At 39.4% G+C, this 18,297-nt stretch overlaps 1 protein-coding gene across 3 annotated transcripts in view; it reads left to right on the top strand.

The window, feature by feature from the left end:
• The first annotated feature begins 10,121 nt into the window (after positions 1-10,121).
• The window catches only part of cabp7b (calcium binding protein 7b), a 29,994-nt gene continuing 21,818 nt past the window's right edge, over positions 10,122-18,297 (top strand). The window contains exons 1-2 of one of the 3 annotated variants that reach the window (XM_082539477.1): positions 10,122-10,382; positions 10,925-11,035. In XM_082539477.1, coding sequence (XP_082395603.1) covers positions 10,927-11,035 — 109 coding nt within the window. In that variant the 5' untranslated portion in view covers positions 10,122-10,382; positions 10,925-10,926. Of the gene's footprint in view, positions 10,399-10,924; positions 11,036-11,357; positions 11,412-16,175; positions 16,244-18,297 lie in introns of those variants that run through there. The other 2 variants (XM_082539476.1, XM_082539478.1) reach the window with 2 other exon arrangements.

Here is an 18,297-nt window from a genome sequence, read left to right as displayed (position 1 = left end):
ACAATAGATCTTGCAGGAGGATTTGTGTATTTATTTATTTATTTATGTTAAGTGAAAGCCACAGAACTATATATTTGTATTCAGAGTACGTGATGAATGTGCACTTAATGTTCACTCTTGGCAATGGTTATTAACTGCTGTTAATGTTTCATTGTTAGATGCAGCGAATGAAGACGATGGACTTCAAGTGCAGCCACTCAAGTCCAATAACTTGTGCTGCTGGCGAAATGTTTATCGACAGGATAATCTAACGCTGCTTTGTGGAAAGAAGACATTATGCAGAGGCTCAAAATGAAACCGAAGAGGGGTTTTATGAAAAAAGTAATGCTCCAGTGTGATATGAAAGTACAAAGCAAACTGAAGGTTTTACAAGAAAGGGGAGAAATGTGTCTTCTGTCATCTGTAAAATGATGTGAAACCTGTAGTCTCTGTTGGATAATTCCTGTATCTGTCCAAGGGTAACAGATGGGAAACTAAGCTCCAGTTGGAAATGAAAAGCAGCACAAACCAATTTATTGGGGATTCGCAGCATGAGATCTTTGTTCATATCAAATGCGAAATTCATGTTGTTCCCTCTGTGGGTATAATATCCACTTACTGTATCCATTCTAATAAGCTACATGAAGGGTAAAAGAAAAACAATAATAACTAAAGACGGAGCTTCTTTTCCCTATATATCCTCTCCAGATGTTTCTGAAGAGAGCCATCTTCCACTAGGGCCTCACTGTTGAACATGAAGGGCCCTTTAGGACCTTTTTCAACCTGTCAGGCTGTTTTTTATCTGCTGGGGTGGCAGTGACCATGTACCACTGATTGTGGGATTAAATAGATGGGGTAAGGATTGCAGTCTTGAGATAGCAGCGGCACTATGTCCTCAAGAAACCATGATAAGAGCGGTGCTGTCTGGTGTAGAACTTGAAGGTTCGGTTTAAATGGGAACTTATTTACTTCTTCCTCCCAACAAAGTGACCTGATATAACATGTTGAATGTAGAGGAGAGACAAATACTTGCAGATTTGCGCAGCCTGCATGAGAATATCATTCACCAACAGTCACAGATATGCAGAACAATCGGATACATCCTATACATGATTTGGCAGCTTAACTTTTTGAATTCTTTGGGGTAGAGGGTTGCGGTGGATAGTATTGTCACCTCACAACAACAAGGCCCTGAGTTCAACTTAACCAGCCAGCTAAGGCCTTTCTGTAGAGTTTGGATGTTTTAACTGTGTCTGTGTGGGCACTTTCCAAGTACTCTGGCTTCCTCCCACAGTCCAAAGCAGTTAGCGTTTGCTGAATGAAAATAAATAACATCTAATTTTATCTGCTAGTGTCAGAAAAATCAAGATATGATTGGAGTGCAGACATTCACCTTTAATTTAATCAGATTTAACAAAAAGTTTATAATAACTGTTTAGGAATTTTATTTTTATAGTTATAATTATGATTATAAAATATACTAAAATATTTTTAAACATAAACTCCCATTTTGAGAGGTTTGAAGTTAATTCAACAAATGAATATAATTTTCAGTATAAGGACTGTTATTAATACCTGGATGAAAATCTTGTGCAGTCAACGACTGCATGAAAATATGGACAACACCAAATGCTGTTTTTCCTTACTTGAGATGCTGTGCTAGGTCTTTAACTGAAGAGCTTCTCTATTGGGCTGAAAGCAGGTGACCGACTTGGCCATTGAAAAATATCCCATTTCTTTGCTTTGAGAAACTCTTGGGCTGCTTTTCCTGTATGCTTTGAATAATTAGCCATTTGCACTGTGAAGCACAGTGCTGTGGCTTTAGAGAGAACTGTTACTCCTATCAGCAGTCACATGATCATCGATCCCACTCGTAGTCATACATGCCCATCCTATAACACTTCCTCCACCATATCTGGTATGCTTCCTTCTCCATACTTTTCCTTTTCCCATCATCTGGTACAAACTCATCTTGATTTCATCTGTCCACAGAATTTTTCTCAGCGCTATGCAGGTTCTTTTAGATATTTTCTGGCCAGATTTATTCCCTACCAGTTTGTAAATCTTCTGTTTTCACATTCATGAAGGCATCTTTTGATTGTAAGACCTTGACAATGATGTGCCTACCTCCACAGGAGTATTTCTTCTGTTTTTCTCAAAAATTTAAATAAATCTGTAAGTCTGTACTTTTAGTTATTTTCTATGGTCTTGCTGAGCTGGTGTGTGAATCCCTTCTTTTTAAAAATGTACCAGGTTACTGTTTTGGCCACTAATTAAGTTTTTAATCAACTTCAGATTTCGTGTCTGCGTTTTTTGTTTGTTTTTTTGTCATGAAATAAGTCTCAGCTGACCAGGAAACTGCCTGTGAGTCTATTTCAACATTCAGATATTCAACAGATAAAAATAAGGACTGAATACACTTGGTTCAGAATCAGTTTTAGATAAACAAAATGTAATCATTATCATATAATCAGAAAAAAAATCACGTAATCATGTAAAAAAACAAAAACAGAAAAAACATTGTTTATGTGCTAAAAATGGGACTTAACTTGAGTATGTGTAGCCTGAAAGATAGAAGTTCTTCTTAGCTTCAGTATCTAAAAAGATTTTGTCTTTTGACTCACTGCACTCTCTGTGCTGGCATGTTGCTGTTTTAGACACACAGAAAGGATCAGATTCTATCAGTATAAAAGCATAACAGAGAATCTGTCACCTTTAGATCTAAAGAAGGAGAGTGAATATTAAACTCTGTCATGTCGGTCAGTTTCTGCTGTCCAGGACCGGCTTAAATAGCTGGTGGAGGTTCAAAAATACCAGTAAAAAGTGAAGCAGCATATCAAAATATGTCGAGCAGCCGATGTAGCCACAACATTAAAACTACATATCTAATAGGTGCCGATCTCCTCAGCAGATCCTTTGGGTGATCCGGGGTGGAGCTTCCATCGATTGGGGTTGCTGTGGCGGTCTCGGGAGTTTCATGGTCGGATCAAGGCCTTGATTTCTTTGTCATGATCCTCGAGCCATCCCTGAGCATATTTTGCAGTCTGATATTAAGCTGGGGAAGTGCTGCTGCCACATGGGGGCTGTGAGTGGTCTGCAGCAGTGATTAGGTGGTGGTACATGTCAAGGTAACAAGCAGAACAGAACATTACATGCTAACAAGATGAGCTGTTGTTCCCTTCACCTGTCAGTGGTTTAACTGTTGTTACCCGATCAGTGTATATCTTTTCTTGTGTATTTTTTTGCGCTCTTTTTATTTATGTATAGGCTGACACTTTTGATCTCAGTTCTCTATATGTTTTGTAAAATGAAAGTAAAGAGCACTCCATCTTTTTGTGTCCAGACTGTTTTAGTTAAAAAAGGACTTTCTGTTTGTTTCTGCTAGCCCATAGTTTGACCTTTCCTTGGAGAACTACAGGAAGCCACTAACATGGCAGTCAGCCAATCGTAACCAAAAATTTAGGTCTTGCACCGATGCTGACCAATCCAGCACTGTATTGTAAGAGATATTCAGAAAGCTACACAGCAATTGATGTTCTCATTATATTTTAATACATCACTTGAATACGTGATGATGTAAAAATTCAATAAGCAGTCTTACGTGCTCCTCTGGTCCTCATTTAGCCCGCACGCGGTGTGAGATGAAATAAATTACATTGCTATTGGTCATGAAGTTGCCTGATGGATATTTTATCAGGATGCTGAAGAATTCTCACGATTGATGTTAATGACAAAGTGTGCCATCTGCCACAGCAACAGGTAATTTAAGGATTCCATCATAATCTGTTGTCACAAGCATGAACACAGAACGTTACAGTAGCAGTGCAAACAGACCGCAGACAGCATCCAAACGTCTCAGACGTCTCGTTTCCAAAAACAGAGTCAATTTATTTTCTAAGCTCTGTGTGTTGTTGTGTGGCCTAATGTCTTCTAGTACAAAACATGACTGTATTCAAGGACTGCATGCTGTCAACACATTTTAATTAAACATGTTATACAGGAGGATGATGTCATAACCGTCCTCAAACAGGCCAGTGCAGTCGACCCTTCGCGTTCATATAAAAACAGGAGCGTGGTGCAGACTGACCGAATGAAGGACAAATTAGCGCCGGGAGGCTGACCGTGTCAGAGCTGGCGCTTATGGTGAATGTGAATTGTGATAATGCATTTTACCATCAAATATTCATGAATCAATGCACATTACAACCCGTGGTATATGCCAGTGTCTAATTGCCAATTATACCTGCAGCTCACGGAGCTCGATGTTGAAAAGAATAGGGGGGGGGGGGGTGGCGGGACAACAGTATCATAGAAATTGCTTAAAATCACACGATAGAGCATTTTTCAATACTTTTCACAAAGAAAAACAATAGAAAAACATCTTAATGAACACGTTTTGATGGAATCCTCACTATTAGAAGATAAGGTGACCCGAGACGAATTTAATGGGGAGCACCACATCCATCCAGAAATAAGGAAAGTGAAGATTAAGAGACGTGTCAGCTCCTCTGACATCATTACGAATATGTTTCCTGGTAATGAAACAAGAAAAACGGGCATCCTTTGCTGCCTGTCTGCTTCCCTTTTATGCATATAATATTAATCTGCAGTAAGATACCAACATTATTGCACTTTTTCTTTGTTTGCTGTAAATGCTTTGATTGGGATTTACCAGGGTCTGTGTCAAAATAACATACCAGAGACTAGACTTGTGGTGTCTTTGTACACAGAGCCAGAAAATACACCAGGTAGTCCATTCATATGAAAAAAAAAATGAAAGCAGTGTACCTGTAAAGCCCCCGTGTTTTTAGCTGTGTAACAGTGCTCCTTCAGCCAAAGGGGATGGATGTCCTTATTTATTTTTTAAAAATCACATACATTTTATTTGGAATCTGTGTCTGTGTTCATACTTGAAGACAACACCCATCGTCTAGCAGTTGCTCTTCCTGTGATTTGTTCATTTTCTGTATTTAAGAGGTTTTCCTCCCTTATTTGAATTCGTGACTGTGGGCAGTGTAAGTAACACCGACATGATTTAATTCTTCACTGAATAAACAGCCCCCTCCCCACAAAAAAAAGAAAACAAAGGGGGACAGCGGCTTTCTCTAGTGTACTTCTTGGAGATCTGATGGGATTCTGGTCACACAAAAGCCCGTCATGGTGTGACTCCATCGTTTCCAAAACCAAAGGCTCTGCAGTCAATTACAAAGGCAATCAATAATCGCAAATGAATATTTGACAGCAAATTGGGTTGCTGTAGGTGTCACTGATGAGATTTTGGGGGATTTTTTCTGCATTGTTAGCCTGAGAGATTGAATTTACCATGTAGGGAAAAACTGTTCCGGTTTGTTGATTTTTTTTAAATAACCCATGTTTTTGCTTTAAGATAAATACAAAATCCCATTAAAGTCAACAGACAGATGTCTCTCAGCACTTAACAGAACTTAACGGTGGACAAAATGTGAATGATTGAATACCAAATAATCAAGCCTGAAAAGTAAAGGCAATGGGCACTACTGCCTGTTGTATGTTTTACAATCATCATGAAGATCAATAGAAAAAAGGCCAGCAAACACAAATGTCTCAATTTTAGATCCTCTAGTGTGTTTAGATTTAGAAAATTTGTATTTTAAATAATGCTGTCTCATTCTTAACTAATGTGGTGTGAATTCTCGGTTTAATCAAGCTGACAAAAACGAATGAGTGAACAGTTACGTCATACTACTCAAATCGAGCTTTTGGCAAGAACGTTATGTCGAACATTAAAGTACCAGCTTTAATTCAAAACTTATATAGAAGCACATAATAGTACGAAGAAATGTGGACCATAAATCTTGAAGGATAAATGGGCTTATACTTGTATAGCACTTTTCTACTCTAACTGAGACTTTCTACACTTAAGCACCTTGTTTAACATTCATGCACACACTCACATCTGCACCTCTGCACACGGCCATAAACAATCAGAAGAGTCTGTTCAGTGACAGGTTGCTTCTCCCCAAGACAAGAACTAACAGACTTAAAAACTCCTTTGTCCCACACGCCATCAAACTGTTTAACTCCTCTCTGGAGGGGAGAGGGAGGGGAAACAGGAGGACAAAGGAGGGGGGAACAACTAAGCTGTAGTGCCTCTTCACCTCACTGTGCAATACCTTGTGCAATACTTTTTGTAAATAGTCAACAGTGCAATAGACTCAATACTTGAAATGTGCAATTCACTTGTATTTTTATTTTTTATTCCTATTTATTCTATTTATCCCCTTTGTATATTTTATTTATATTTGTCTCTGTATTTATATATGTGTGTGTGTGTGTGTATATATATATATATATATATATATATATGTATATATATATATATATATATATATATATATAACAATTCTGTAACTGTAACTTCGGTCGTTGCTGTGCTTTTTGGAAGTCGAATTTCCCAGAGGAACCCACCCGAGGGATTAATAAAGTTCTATCTTATCTTATCTTATCTTATCTTATCTTACATGGATGCAACTTGGGGTTCAGTATCTTGGTAAACAACCCGCTCTACCTCCTGAGCCACAGCCACCCAACTGGAATGCTGTGATATTAATATATGACAGTACTCTGTACTATTAACTCATCGTTCACACTCAGAATATGCAAATAAAATTTAGGGATGACAATTTTTCTTTAATATAACTCCCAAAACAAATTGGTTTTCCCCACTTTTTGTCATTTGTTCATTAGGTTGCGACTGCTAACATGGAAATATCTGCCTGAGCTCAGTTAGCCTTCGCATAAGAAATGCTTGAAATACGTCACTCTGTTTTTGTGCAACTGCCTAACTTCTGTTAGAGAAGTCTAAGAGAGAAATACACATATTGATAACAAGCAATTAAAATGCAATGTAACCTCGAGATATGCTGACATCTTATCAAGTGTTGGCAGAAAAAATGAATAGGGGAGATATGAAGCTTGTGCCTGGAGAGTGCCACAATAAGATGTATGTGCTTAAATATATATGATTATAATACAGGTGCTGTGTATTTAGTTGATCCTAATGCTAACTGCCATGTTTGTCTGGGACCTTAATCAGGATGGACTGAGGGAATCAGTCCTTGCCATTTAAAATATTCCTCTTCGTAGCGAGGAATACTTCCATCCTGGCTTCCTGGATGTCAGCCCCCGTAGGTATGTCTCTTGCCTCCTATTTTTCCATCTGCACACAACTCCTCCCGTATCCCTGACACTTAATTTATTAATAATGGGACGGATGTCAGGTTAGGTGCTCTCCACCAGTGGAAATGCCCCACTGGCTCGATCTTCCTCTCCAGGCACCCACACGCTGGATGACAGCCACTGCTCCCTTTCCCCCCCTCTGAGGCACTTTGGCCTCACATGTCTGCATGGCCATCCACTGCAATGCGCAGTCGACTCTCACAAACCTATTTCACAAAATATTTTACTGTATGTGTGAGGAGAGTGAGAGAGACTGAGGTGCTCCCAGAGATTTTCCAGGTACCTGCAGAGATTTTTAAAAAAATGCTTAAATAGATAAAACGGTTATCTTTTTAAAACTGGTGGAATCTTAGCGTTTTATCATTTGTTGCAATGTTTTACTTTAAATTCAAGAAGCTTTTGTTTGTCTAAGAGCAGCAAATATTACTGAGATTAGTATAAAATGATTGTACTATATGTGTGTGCTGCAGTTCTCCACGTGGTTCCACATTTCTAAAATGATTTAGGTGTCAGAAACTGAGCCATCACATATCCCTCATATTGAGTATCAGAACAAAGCCTGTTATTCAGGCTTTACGAAGTTTGCTTGTCTGCACACTGAGGCAGCGGGAGGCTCAGGTGCAGCAGAGAGAGACAATCCCTTCACATTCAGAGGGGAATAGACCTGTCAGTCCTCTAAACCCTTGAAGAACCAACCAGTGGAACCACATGCAGCTCTCTCAGCACACGCCACACTTATCTGGTGTGAACCAGGTTGGAAAGATACTAAAGATACGTCATCTTTCAAGATGCAGGCATTCTTGGTGGATAATGATTGTGTTTTCTTGTGTTGTGGATCTGGATGCATCGCACTGAACATTCATAATATTTCAGTGAGTCACACAGCCGGTTCTGAACAAAAAATGGAGCTGGGGGGAGGGGTGTTGTTTCTTTGTTTCAGGTTTAAACAATCAAAAATGTGTGCTGCCTGTAGTCCTCTCTGTGTGCTCACTGCCAGGAAGATTCTTTGGTCATTAACAAATTCAGATTTCCCCTTAACTCTTTAAAGGGTAGCTAATAGCTATGACTGTTGCTGCTCTTGACTTGCTGTCAGGAGCTTGGGTCATTTTAAATACTGACATAGTGAAACTCAGAGTTTTCAGTCAATAGTTTCATAATTGGGGGAATAAACACATTTTCTTGCTTTTATTGTTGTCTGCTTAACAAGAATCTCATGGAACATGAGTTAGGCTATTTTATCAGTCCAGCTGTTGGGAAATCAAAAGATCCTTCTTCAACACAACACCCCGGTACAACACCTGCATTGCTGCGGATGTAATGGCTGAAATGACTGTTTCACACAGTTTCAAACCACTCCACTACATGCTGACAGTCACGATGAATCCAACAAAACCACATCATCTGTGGTTCCAAAACAGAAACCCTCGCCACCTCAGCTACACCTTGAGACACCTATACCCTGTCCATGAATATAACAAGAGGATTGGAGACTGGCAGAGTCCATCTTCTGGAAAAGTGCTTCACCTTGTGCCAAGAGCACAGAGACACTTCTAACTTAGATTATACAAGGCCCATAACAGCAGGCCCGAACCCCATACTCCTTTATGCACTCCACAGGTGCTGCTAGGGTATTATCAGTTCTTATATTCCACAAAAGCATGTGAAGCCTCAACAGGCAAACCTTTCCAGCTGCCTGGAATTGCCTCTTTCAGGAGACTGAGTAGTGTGGTTCACTCTTAAATGCAGCACACCCTTTTTGAAAATGATAACCCCCACCTTTGCCACTCCGCAGGCCCTGTCTCAGGAATCCACAAAAGTAAAGTGCAAAAATGACTGTTTCTTTCATCAGAGACTGTATATAAGCAATGGAAGCAGCACCCATTAGACAAAGTCACACAAACTCGAGAACCACCTTGAGCACCCTTGCCACCACCATTTAACTTACTATGTTTATGCTTGCAGATCAGTGACCTGTCACTGTCACAGGTTTCTACATACACTCCGACCTCTTTTTTGTAACAAGTGGAGTCGCCTCCTGCTGACCATTAAAAACCATAGACGTGTATGAGTGTATGGGATTTCACATACCTCCACTTTTCAGACTAAGAAGTTAGATCCGTGTTTGCTGCAGGTTCAGGCCAGCTTCACAGCTTCAACTCTTTGATCATTTATTTTCTTTCTTTTCGTGCCATTTTAACGCAGGCACTGCCAGCCCATGAGCAAACTGCACAGCAAACTGCGCATTCAACATTTTGGCCTGGGCATAACGCATGCTGCCTCCTGCATGCTCAGTGTAACAGCCACCAGAAACCACCAGATGAATTAGAGAGTCTTAAAAGTGTTGGTGGAGGGATTTTTTTTACCTTCTGGTCAGCAACCGCTTCTCCAAATCTTTGCTATACTAAGCAAACCGCCTGCAGGAAGATAGCTTTGTAGTCACTAATGCATAAGCTACTCTCAAAGTCTGTTTCTCCAAAAGAAAACTGTTCTTCACTAACGAGCACGGCATTTATTCCAAATTCCCTAATATATTCTGCATCTCACTAAATTCACGCTTCAATTCTCCCTGATATTTTTTTCACTTTCAGTTTTTCACTTTTTTATTCCCAGGCTCGGTGTAGCGATAAATGAGAAAAAATGCAAATCACAATAGGCTGACTGGGCTCAAAAGCCACACTTGTTGCTCCATTCTCACTGTTAGACATGTAGACCTTTATATTGTGTTAGCACATATACAGACTGCCGAGCACAAAGAATAAAGATAATCGCATTACAGGCGGGCAGTTTGGAAGCAGTCACAGGCTGCGCTTTAATGGAGGCGGTGGCAGTATGGTGAAAGCGTGCGTGCACGGGTGCTTGTGTGTGTGCTGCTTTGTGAGAACCAATTGAGGCTGAAGCAGAGAGCTGGAGAGAGAGGATCACAGCCTTATACACCGTGTCTGTGTCACATGAGAGGGGGTCACCCAGGATTCCCTTCAAGCTGCTCTTCAGGAAAAAAGAATGTTACAAGATTTGTTTCCCGCCTCGTTTACCGGATAGGATCAGCACGCCAGCGCTGCTGCTTTATCTTGTGTTGTCTATTTTTACATTTTTTTTTAAAGAAGATGCCGAAACGGGGAAGAAAAGTGAGGCAGACTATACCGGGAACACACTATTTAAAAGATCAAGACTCCTTATAGGAATCAGTAAGAAACATTATAGGTAAATTATCTTTTTAGGGTAGAATTTTTCTCCCATTTCTTTTTACGTCTTTCTTTTCCTCGTTTTAATGCTGTGATGCAGGAGCTTTGGAAGAATTGCAAATTAGCCTGTTTATCTCGTTGATTTGGATCTTGACTTTAATATAAGCCAAATATTTGCTCGTTTGAGGCTTTATTTAGGGCTCTAGACATACTGTCGCTTTGCTCAACAAGCTATGAAGTAAAAGTTTTACACGCCAATTTTATTTGCCTTTTCGCCTCGTGTCTTGATCACAACACGCTGCAAGGGGCTGTGCACTGAAACCAACCGCGATTTACAATCTGCATTTTCAGTCGAGGTGATTTTACTCGTGTTTTCTGCCCTCGGAAGAGGAAGGTTGAACTCCGCTGAGGGAAGGTTTACCTCCTTTCATTTGCTTGAGTTTCTTTTGCCTAAAAGATCAAGGACAGTAGCAAAGGGTCTGTCAAAACTCCGGAGAGCGAGGCTATATGAAGATCGAGACACAGTTGTTGCTTTTCCCTCGCAGAAATGCCAGTGCGTGCTGTGACCACCAGGTTCATGTACAAGGGACTTTGCACTATTCCAGATGTCCTCACCTACCGGACCCCTGTTATCCTGCCTGAGGATGAAGTGGAAGGTGAGGCTTGTTGTTTTTTTGCTATCTGTCTGTTTGCTTGCTTTGAGCATGGTTTCAACCAGTGACAGTAACGATAACAGCTGTAACTCCCGAATTCGAAGTTCAGCTGCCAAATCAGGACCCTGGAGAGCTCCAGAGGGTGTGCGCTGTACAACCTTTTCAACAAATCCGACACCAGATCTCTGTGTGTAAGATCTAGATGGTTTATAGTTTTGTGCTGGGGAAAATACCGACAAACTATGCTCTTACTTTTTTTCTTGCTTATGATTTTTGGCACAAAATTAAGCTGTAGAAATAGTTAATCGTGCTTTTTCCATTCATACATCAACCAAAAATTTCAATTTATCATCTAATCACAGCAACGGGATATTATATTGTGAGTAGACTGCATGTTTATACACTGCATTTCTCGGCTGTACCCCTGACCTCTATGAGACTCCGTTGCACCTGCTGTTATTTACTCATCCAGCCAAGACTGAGACACAGACTGACGAGTAGAGGGACTCTGAATTTTGTTAAAAGGGAAGGATCCAGTAATGGACAAAAACACTATAATGAATGTCAAACTCATAAATATAAAACTGCAGATTACTTGAAAATCGAAGGCAGACAAAACTCATCAATGAGATTGAACGATGGACTCATTTTGATCCATAAATTCCATCATTTCATCTTTTATGAATTGCATTAACCAGAAAAGAAGAAGAAGAAGAAGAAGAAGAAGAAGAAGAAGAAGAAGAAGAAGAAGAAAAGAAGCTTTCATGCTGTACAGAAAGGGCAAGTGAAAGATTCACTTAAGCATTAAATTCACACTTGCTATTGTAACTGTAGGGCCGAGTTGTTAAAAATAGAGGTTTTGTTTTGCCAAAATGGTCCTCACAATGAGAATGCACACTTGGCAGCGATTTGGAACAAAGCCAGGCAGACTACAATAAAGAGATAAGTCAGATCAGATTTGATATCGCCAAGTCTTTTATGCATAGGGAATTCCATTTCCCCTTTCTTCTGTCTGTAGGTTGCCCGGTCCTCACAAGTGGCTGCCTGCCCTTGCTTCGAGCCACTCATTTGACATTGAAAATCCGCTATCTGCAGACACGATATAAATTAAATTAAAAGATTGGCTATGGAAAAGCAAGAAAAGAACAACAGCAGTAAAATGTTGGCGGGTGGTGTCATCAACGGCCATGCAGCTTTTCAGGTATTGGGCGAGTCTTTCCAAATTTTAGTTTACTAATTGAGTCATTAAATATTCAGAGTAAGACAGACCACTGAACCATGAATATTTACTGCAGGGAGGATTCACTGAGCATGTAATGCACTGCTACGTTTGCATGGCCTCACACCCTAGCAGTGCCCACAGTAAACAAGTAATCTTCCTGTTTTCACCTGCTCCAGTGGCAGGTAAAATGCATTAACGAGAACTGTAAGTTGATGAGGGAGGCAAGAGAGTTTAAGATGAACCTCTCCTGTTTACCAGCACAGAGCCAGTCCAAGGCTTTGAATCCGCAGCCTCCAACGTACCCTTTCACTGCTGCGCCACCTCAACGCACTCTGAGGGAGCTGCAGCACTGCTTAAATGAACCTTTTTGGTCTGCTGCAGTCCAGGGTTTCTGAAAAATCCCCCCTCTCTTCATAGAGGTCCGAAATTCAGACTGTAAATGTTGTTTCATCCACAAAATCTTTAATTATATTGGGGCAGAAGTTCCCTGATTGCACAGCTCACATAATTACTTTTTATAATCATATTTATGATAATCTTTTTTTTTCTTGCAAGGTGCACATATATACTCCAAGTGCAACTGGACATGTTTAGAATGATCCTTGATTCAGTGAGTCTGTCGCAGTCAGAAAAACAAACCTGATAAAACAGATAACATTTTATGCTTCATATAGGATTATTATCATTCTGTGCCATGCTGCCAATAACTTACGCAAGCCTCCATTTTCTCTCTACATGTATCCTAACATCTAAACTCATCATCAGGCTCACAGAAACTATAATCGCAGTAAATCAGTTTTTAGTACTGAAGAGCATGCAGGCGATGAGTTGTGCGGTTAAATCAATGGGACTTTTTTCTTGGTGACATTGTTTCAGGCACGGGTCGACTGCCACTTTGGAATACACACAAAAAAACACAATACAAGGACAAGAGGACCTTGCATCCTGTGCAATGACACGTGCTGCAACGTGGACAGTACATAGAACAACCCGTCCCAGACAAACAAGTTAAAGAGTTTCATTTTACCTCCAAGTTTTAGTGTTGACTGATTTTCTCCTGTACCAGTAAACCAGCAGCATAAGAGCTGCAAGATGCATTGTCTAAACAACCCCCCACTCGTTAGCTGAAACACAGTGGCAAGATGGGGAAAAATGTTGTGCAGTGGATCTGCAAAACGGGACTGAGCACATAGCCTGTGGGGAGAGTTTTACCTGAATCTCTGGCGTAGTCACTAGAAACCCAGGTCAAGAGTTTTTGTTTTGTGCAACGGTTTTTAAAAAGCTCAAAAAATATTATTATTCATCTTCATATAATATCCAGTACCTTTGAGATTTTCTACAAATGTGACCTTTTCAGAGGGTTTTAAAAAAAAAAACAAATCTGTTCAAACATCACTCATCTTTAGAAGTTTAAAGGGATGCAACAGGGGACTGAATGTGAAATATCACATAGCTTGTTCTCTGTTCACAAGTTCTTCAAATTTAATGCAGAAAACTGTTAATGATTTGTGGGCATGTGGTGAGATCTGATTTTCCAACAGCTGTTCAGTTACATATTGGATAAAGGTGGGCAGCAACACATTTCAGAGAGGATAAAAAACATCACCTTTTGACCTCCAGCCTTCATCTGAGTTTAAAAATATATAGCTATCAAACACCAGATTTTCCCATTAACAGCACCATCAGGGGTACCCCAGAAGCACCATGAACTGCAGTGCCTCTGTTTTTTTCATTGACTAAATATTATGTGCATTATGGTTATTCTACGACAAGACCTAGGGACCTTAAATGAGGATATAATTTACTATGATGTAAGGAATGACGTAACTTCTTTAAACTATAATGTAAAGTTGAAATTAAGAAAACAGCTGAAGATGGCATTAACTTAAAATTGAGTCAGATATTACAGAATCACATGTTTTCTGATTTTATGCTGCAATTGGATGAATATAACCAATAAAATGAAAAAGAAGTTCTAATTATTTCAGTGGTAGAATCAACACTCAACAGAGATTATATATAAATCTTTATAATCCTGTCATTTTAAGACTTTGCCATTTTAAGCTGCCATTTTATTAGGATCACAGTCTTAAGTGCAACATAGTGACATCCCTCCCACCCCTCCAACAACCAAATCAGGCAGTAACTTACACTGTTTCCTGAAAACTGTACGAGCAAGTAAATGCATCAGTAGGAATGACAACAGTGAGGATTACAGAGACTTGAATGGACAGGACATCCTCTGGACTGGGTGAAGTTGAGGGAGGCTGATTAAGTGCTCGTAGCTCTTAATGGATATGCAGATCCCAGGGAATGTTTTTCAAACAGATGGTTGCCGAGGTGGGCAGAGCCGACAGCAAGGCTTCCTATCCTTTTCTCTGCCCTTGTGTCACGCACTTGTCATAAAGCCTGATATGAAGCCACACTATTGTAAAAGCAGCCGTTCTCCCGCCTCTTAGAAATCAGTGCGCATTTGTATATCTGAGATCTGTAGATCCCTCATGTAAAACTGGATCGGTTTAACTCATGATTAAATCATCTTTTAAAAATCCTAATCTGGGCAATGTGGCGTTGGGCACTCTCTCTGTAACCGTGGAACAAAAAGCTGCCTAATTCATCACAAATTATACGTGATAATTAAGCCATTATGTTAATGACATAACAGCAATCACTATATTTAATCATGTCCCTGAAGAAACCCATGAAACATTTATGTGTGCATTTATCCTGTAAACACTGTTAGGTGAATGTCTATGTGGACATTATGCAGTGCCAAGTTTCTCTCTATTTAATAAGCACTATATTAAATCCCAGGTCCAGAGCCATTATACATGACCGACTGGATAACCTCTAATGCCCATATTGGAATTGATCCAATTCATAATTACACAAATAAATAAAACACTCAAAAATGTATATTGTATAATACAGGAGACTCGTACAATACAAATTTATTAGACCACCTGTCAAAAGAATAAGTAAAGAACATGTTTTTAAAAAAACGCATTTATAAATAAATATTATATTATTATTATTATTTTTTAGGCAAATAGCAAAATGAATTCATGTTTGAGAAGTCAGAATTACTCAAGAATAAATTCAAGTGCTAAAACTAATTTTTCTGTTCAGGAATGCACGTACGTAAGTGCCTGTAATTTGGCATCTTAATTGAAAAAGATTTTTCTGCTTTTTTGTATAATGGTAAATTTAAAAATTCATGGAAAACAACAAGAATTGTGTTTTAGCATTAAGGAGCTTGCACACACAGGTGGATTAACTATTATAGCAACATAAAATATTATTGTATTAATTATCAATTCTGTTAATTTATGGCAGCTGTGGTGCGAGCCTTACATTGAGTGGTGCTCTAATTAATTTGTTAAGCACTGTACATGAGGTAACAGACACAGTCTGTGGGTCTTTATTGATGTTTTAGAGCTTACTAGAACAAAAAAAATCAGCATTTGTTGATTACCGGAATGATATATACAACATTTTCTGATAATTGTGCAAATTATCATTTTATTAAGACATGATCTTGCAGTGTCAGTATTAAAATGTCTAAAACACACCCCATAACCCAGAGTAAATTGGTGCTTTAACTACACATGTGCTGGCACAGATAAGACACTCTTTTTATGGCTGACAACAGCTGTGACTTCCTGCCAGTTAAATTCTTGGAGGTCTCTGCGAGCTTGTATCGTTCCTCGGTGCATCACCGACAGAGAATGTGAACAATATTTATAGATCACAACCAGCAGGAGAATCCCCCAGACATCAAGCATTGTAGTGGAGTGCAGGCCTTCTTCCACTTTGTATGCAAAGCTGTTGTCTTTTATGCTTACAAATGGAGTTCCTTTTTGCTGCAACATTGTAAGCAGGCATTATATGTGTTATGTTGGTTGTGTTACTGTATTGCAGGTGCCTAATTATACACATACAGTGACAGTGGTCAGGACAGAGGCTGGACATGCTCTGTACATATGCAGGTAACGCTTTGTAGTAATTCCATCATTTATAAGCTTTAATGATCATCATTTGCAATACATTAATATACAGAGTTGTATTAAGAAATCATCAAGCCATTTATAAGTTTAAATTAGAACATGACCACGAACAAATTATGACTACATCGTTAATAAGTGATGGATTGTGGGAGCCTCCCTGGCAGGTCACAGATGGTGCAAAGGTTCAGACTGAGGCCAGTACCCACTCGACACAGAACCCATGTGATGAATTTCTTTAACACTGACACGTTACAATCTGCTGGCGGTCCATCGTTCACAAATTTAATGTAATTTGTAGTTAAATAAGTAAGTCAAATGTTATTTCTGTAGCACCTTTTTAAGACAAGCATCTCAAAGTGCTTCACAACAAAATGCCAGAATATTTAAAAAATGTTTTAAAAAGACAAACAGAGTTAAAAATAGCACAATCATTTATTGTGCTTATAACAGGCTAACTTAAAAGTAATAGCTCATCAAAATAAAACCGTTATAAAGAGACGCTACAGTAAATACTCACATCTGACTTACAAAGAATTCAATGTCTGAATGTTTTATTTTTTAATCATTTGCTAATAATTTGTTCATGATCACAAATTTCACTTACAACAGATTTGTGTTGCCACTTATCAAACATCCTTAAACGTAATGTAAACTGTAGTTCATCATTAATTAAAGTTTTATAAATGACTTGTAGCTGAACATTATTATCAGGTGTTACACTTGTAAACAATACGGTTTAAAAACAATAATCATAAGCTGTGTGTTTAACTTTCTGCGTGGTCAAAGATCTGGTCATTAATGTTGCAGCCAGACAGAAAACTTCACAATTTCAAATAACAACACTATCACAAGACGTTAATTATGAGACTGCATCCTTAATCTCCCCTTGTCTGCCGCTAGGCAACAGCCATATTTCATTCACATCATTATACTGAGCTTGGAAATGCTCAAACATTGAGCTAATAAATACTCAACCGGTGGCAAAAATATACTCTCACTGGTCACTTCATTAGGCACATCCTTCAACCAGTTTGATTTGAGCTTTGTGACGTGGTGTGTCAGCCAGCCGGAAGCATAAATGTGCTCATAAATGGTCATTAACAATACTCAGGTAAGCTGTGGCATTTAAATGATACTCAGATGGTACTAAAGGGCCCACAGAGTACCTGTATAAAAAAGCCCAAAGCCGACTGTACTTCCTCAGGAGGCTGAGGTCTTTTAACATCTGCAGGAAGCTCCTGAGGATGTTTTACCAGTCGGTGGTTGCTGGAGTACTTTTCTATGCTGTGGTGTGCTGGGGGAGCAGCACAGCAAAGAAGGACTCATCCAGGCTGGAGAAACTGATCAGGAGGGCTAGCTCTGTGGTCGGCATGAAGCTGGACACTCTGGTGACAGTGGCAGAGAAAAGGACATTAAAGAAACTGATGGACATTATGGACAATGCCAGGCATCCTCTGCACACGGCCATTAACAACCAGAAGAGTCTGTTCAGTGACAGGTTGCTTCTCCCCAAGACAAGAACTAACAGACTTAAAAACTCCTTTGTCCCACACGCCATCAGACTGTTTAACTCCTCTCTGGAGGGGAGAGGGAGGGGAAACAGGAGGACAAAGGAGGGAACAACTAAGCTGTAGTGCCTCTTCACCTCACTGTGCAATACCTTTTGTGCAATACTTTTGTAAATAGTCAACGGTGCAATAGACTCAATACTTGAAATGTGCAACTCACTTGTATTTTTATTTTTATTCCTATTTATTCTATTTATCCCCTTCGTATATTTTATTTATATTGTCTCTGTATTTATATATATGTGTGTGTGTATAACTCTGTAACTTCTGTCGGTGCTGTGCTTTTTTGGAAATCGAATTTCCCAGAGGAACCCACCCGAGGGATTAATAAAGTTCTATCTTATCTTATGATGTGCCAAGAAACTATCCCCTACACCATTACACTACCACCAGCAGTTTAAATTATTAACGGAGGGCAGGATCCATACTGAATGTTGCAGACTCATCTGAGCAGGCGGTATTTTTCCA

The sequence above is a fragment of the Aulonocara stuartgranti genome, assembly GCF_965226115.1.
Source record: "Aulonocara stuartgranti genome assembly, chromosome: 7".
NCBI classification, from domain to species: domain Eukaryota; kingdom Metazoa; phylum Chordata; class Actinopteri; order Cichliformes; family Cichlidae; genus Aulonocara; species Aulonocara stuartgranti.
The sequence above is the reverse complement of the archived record's forward strand: the minus strand, read 5'-3'. Positions and strand labels throughout refer to the sequence as shown.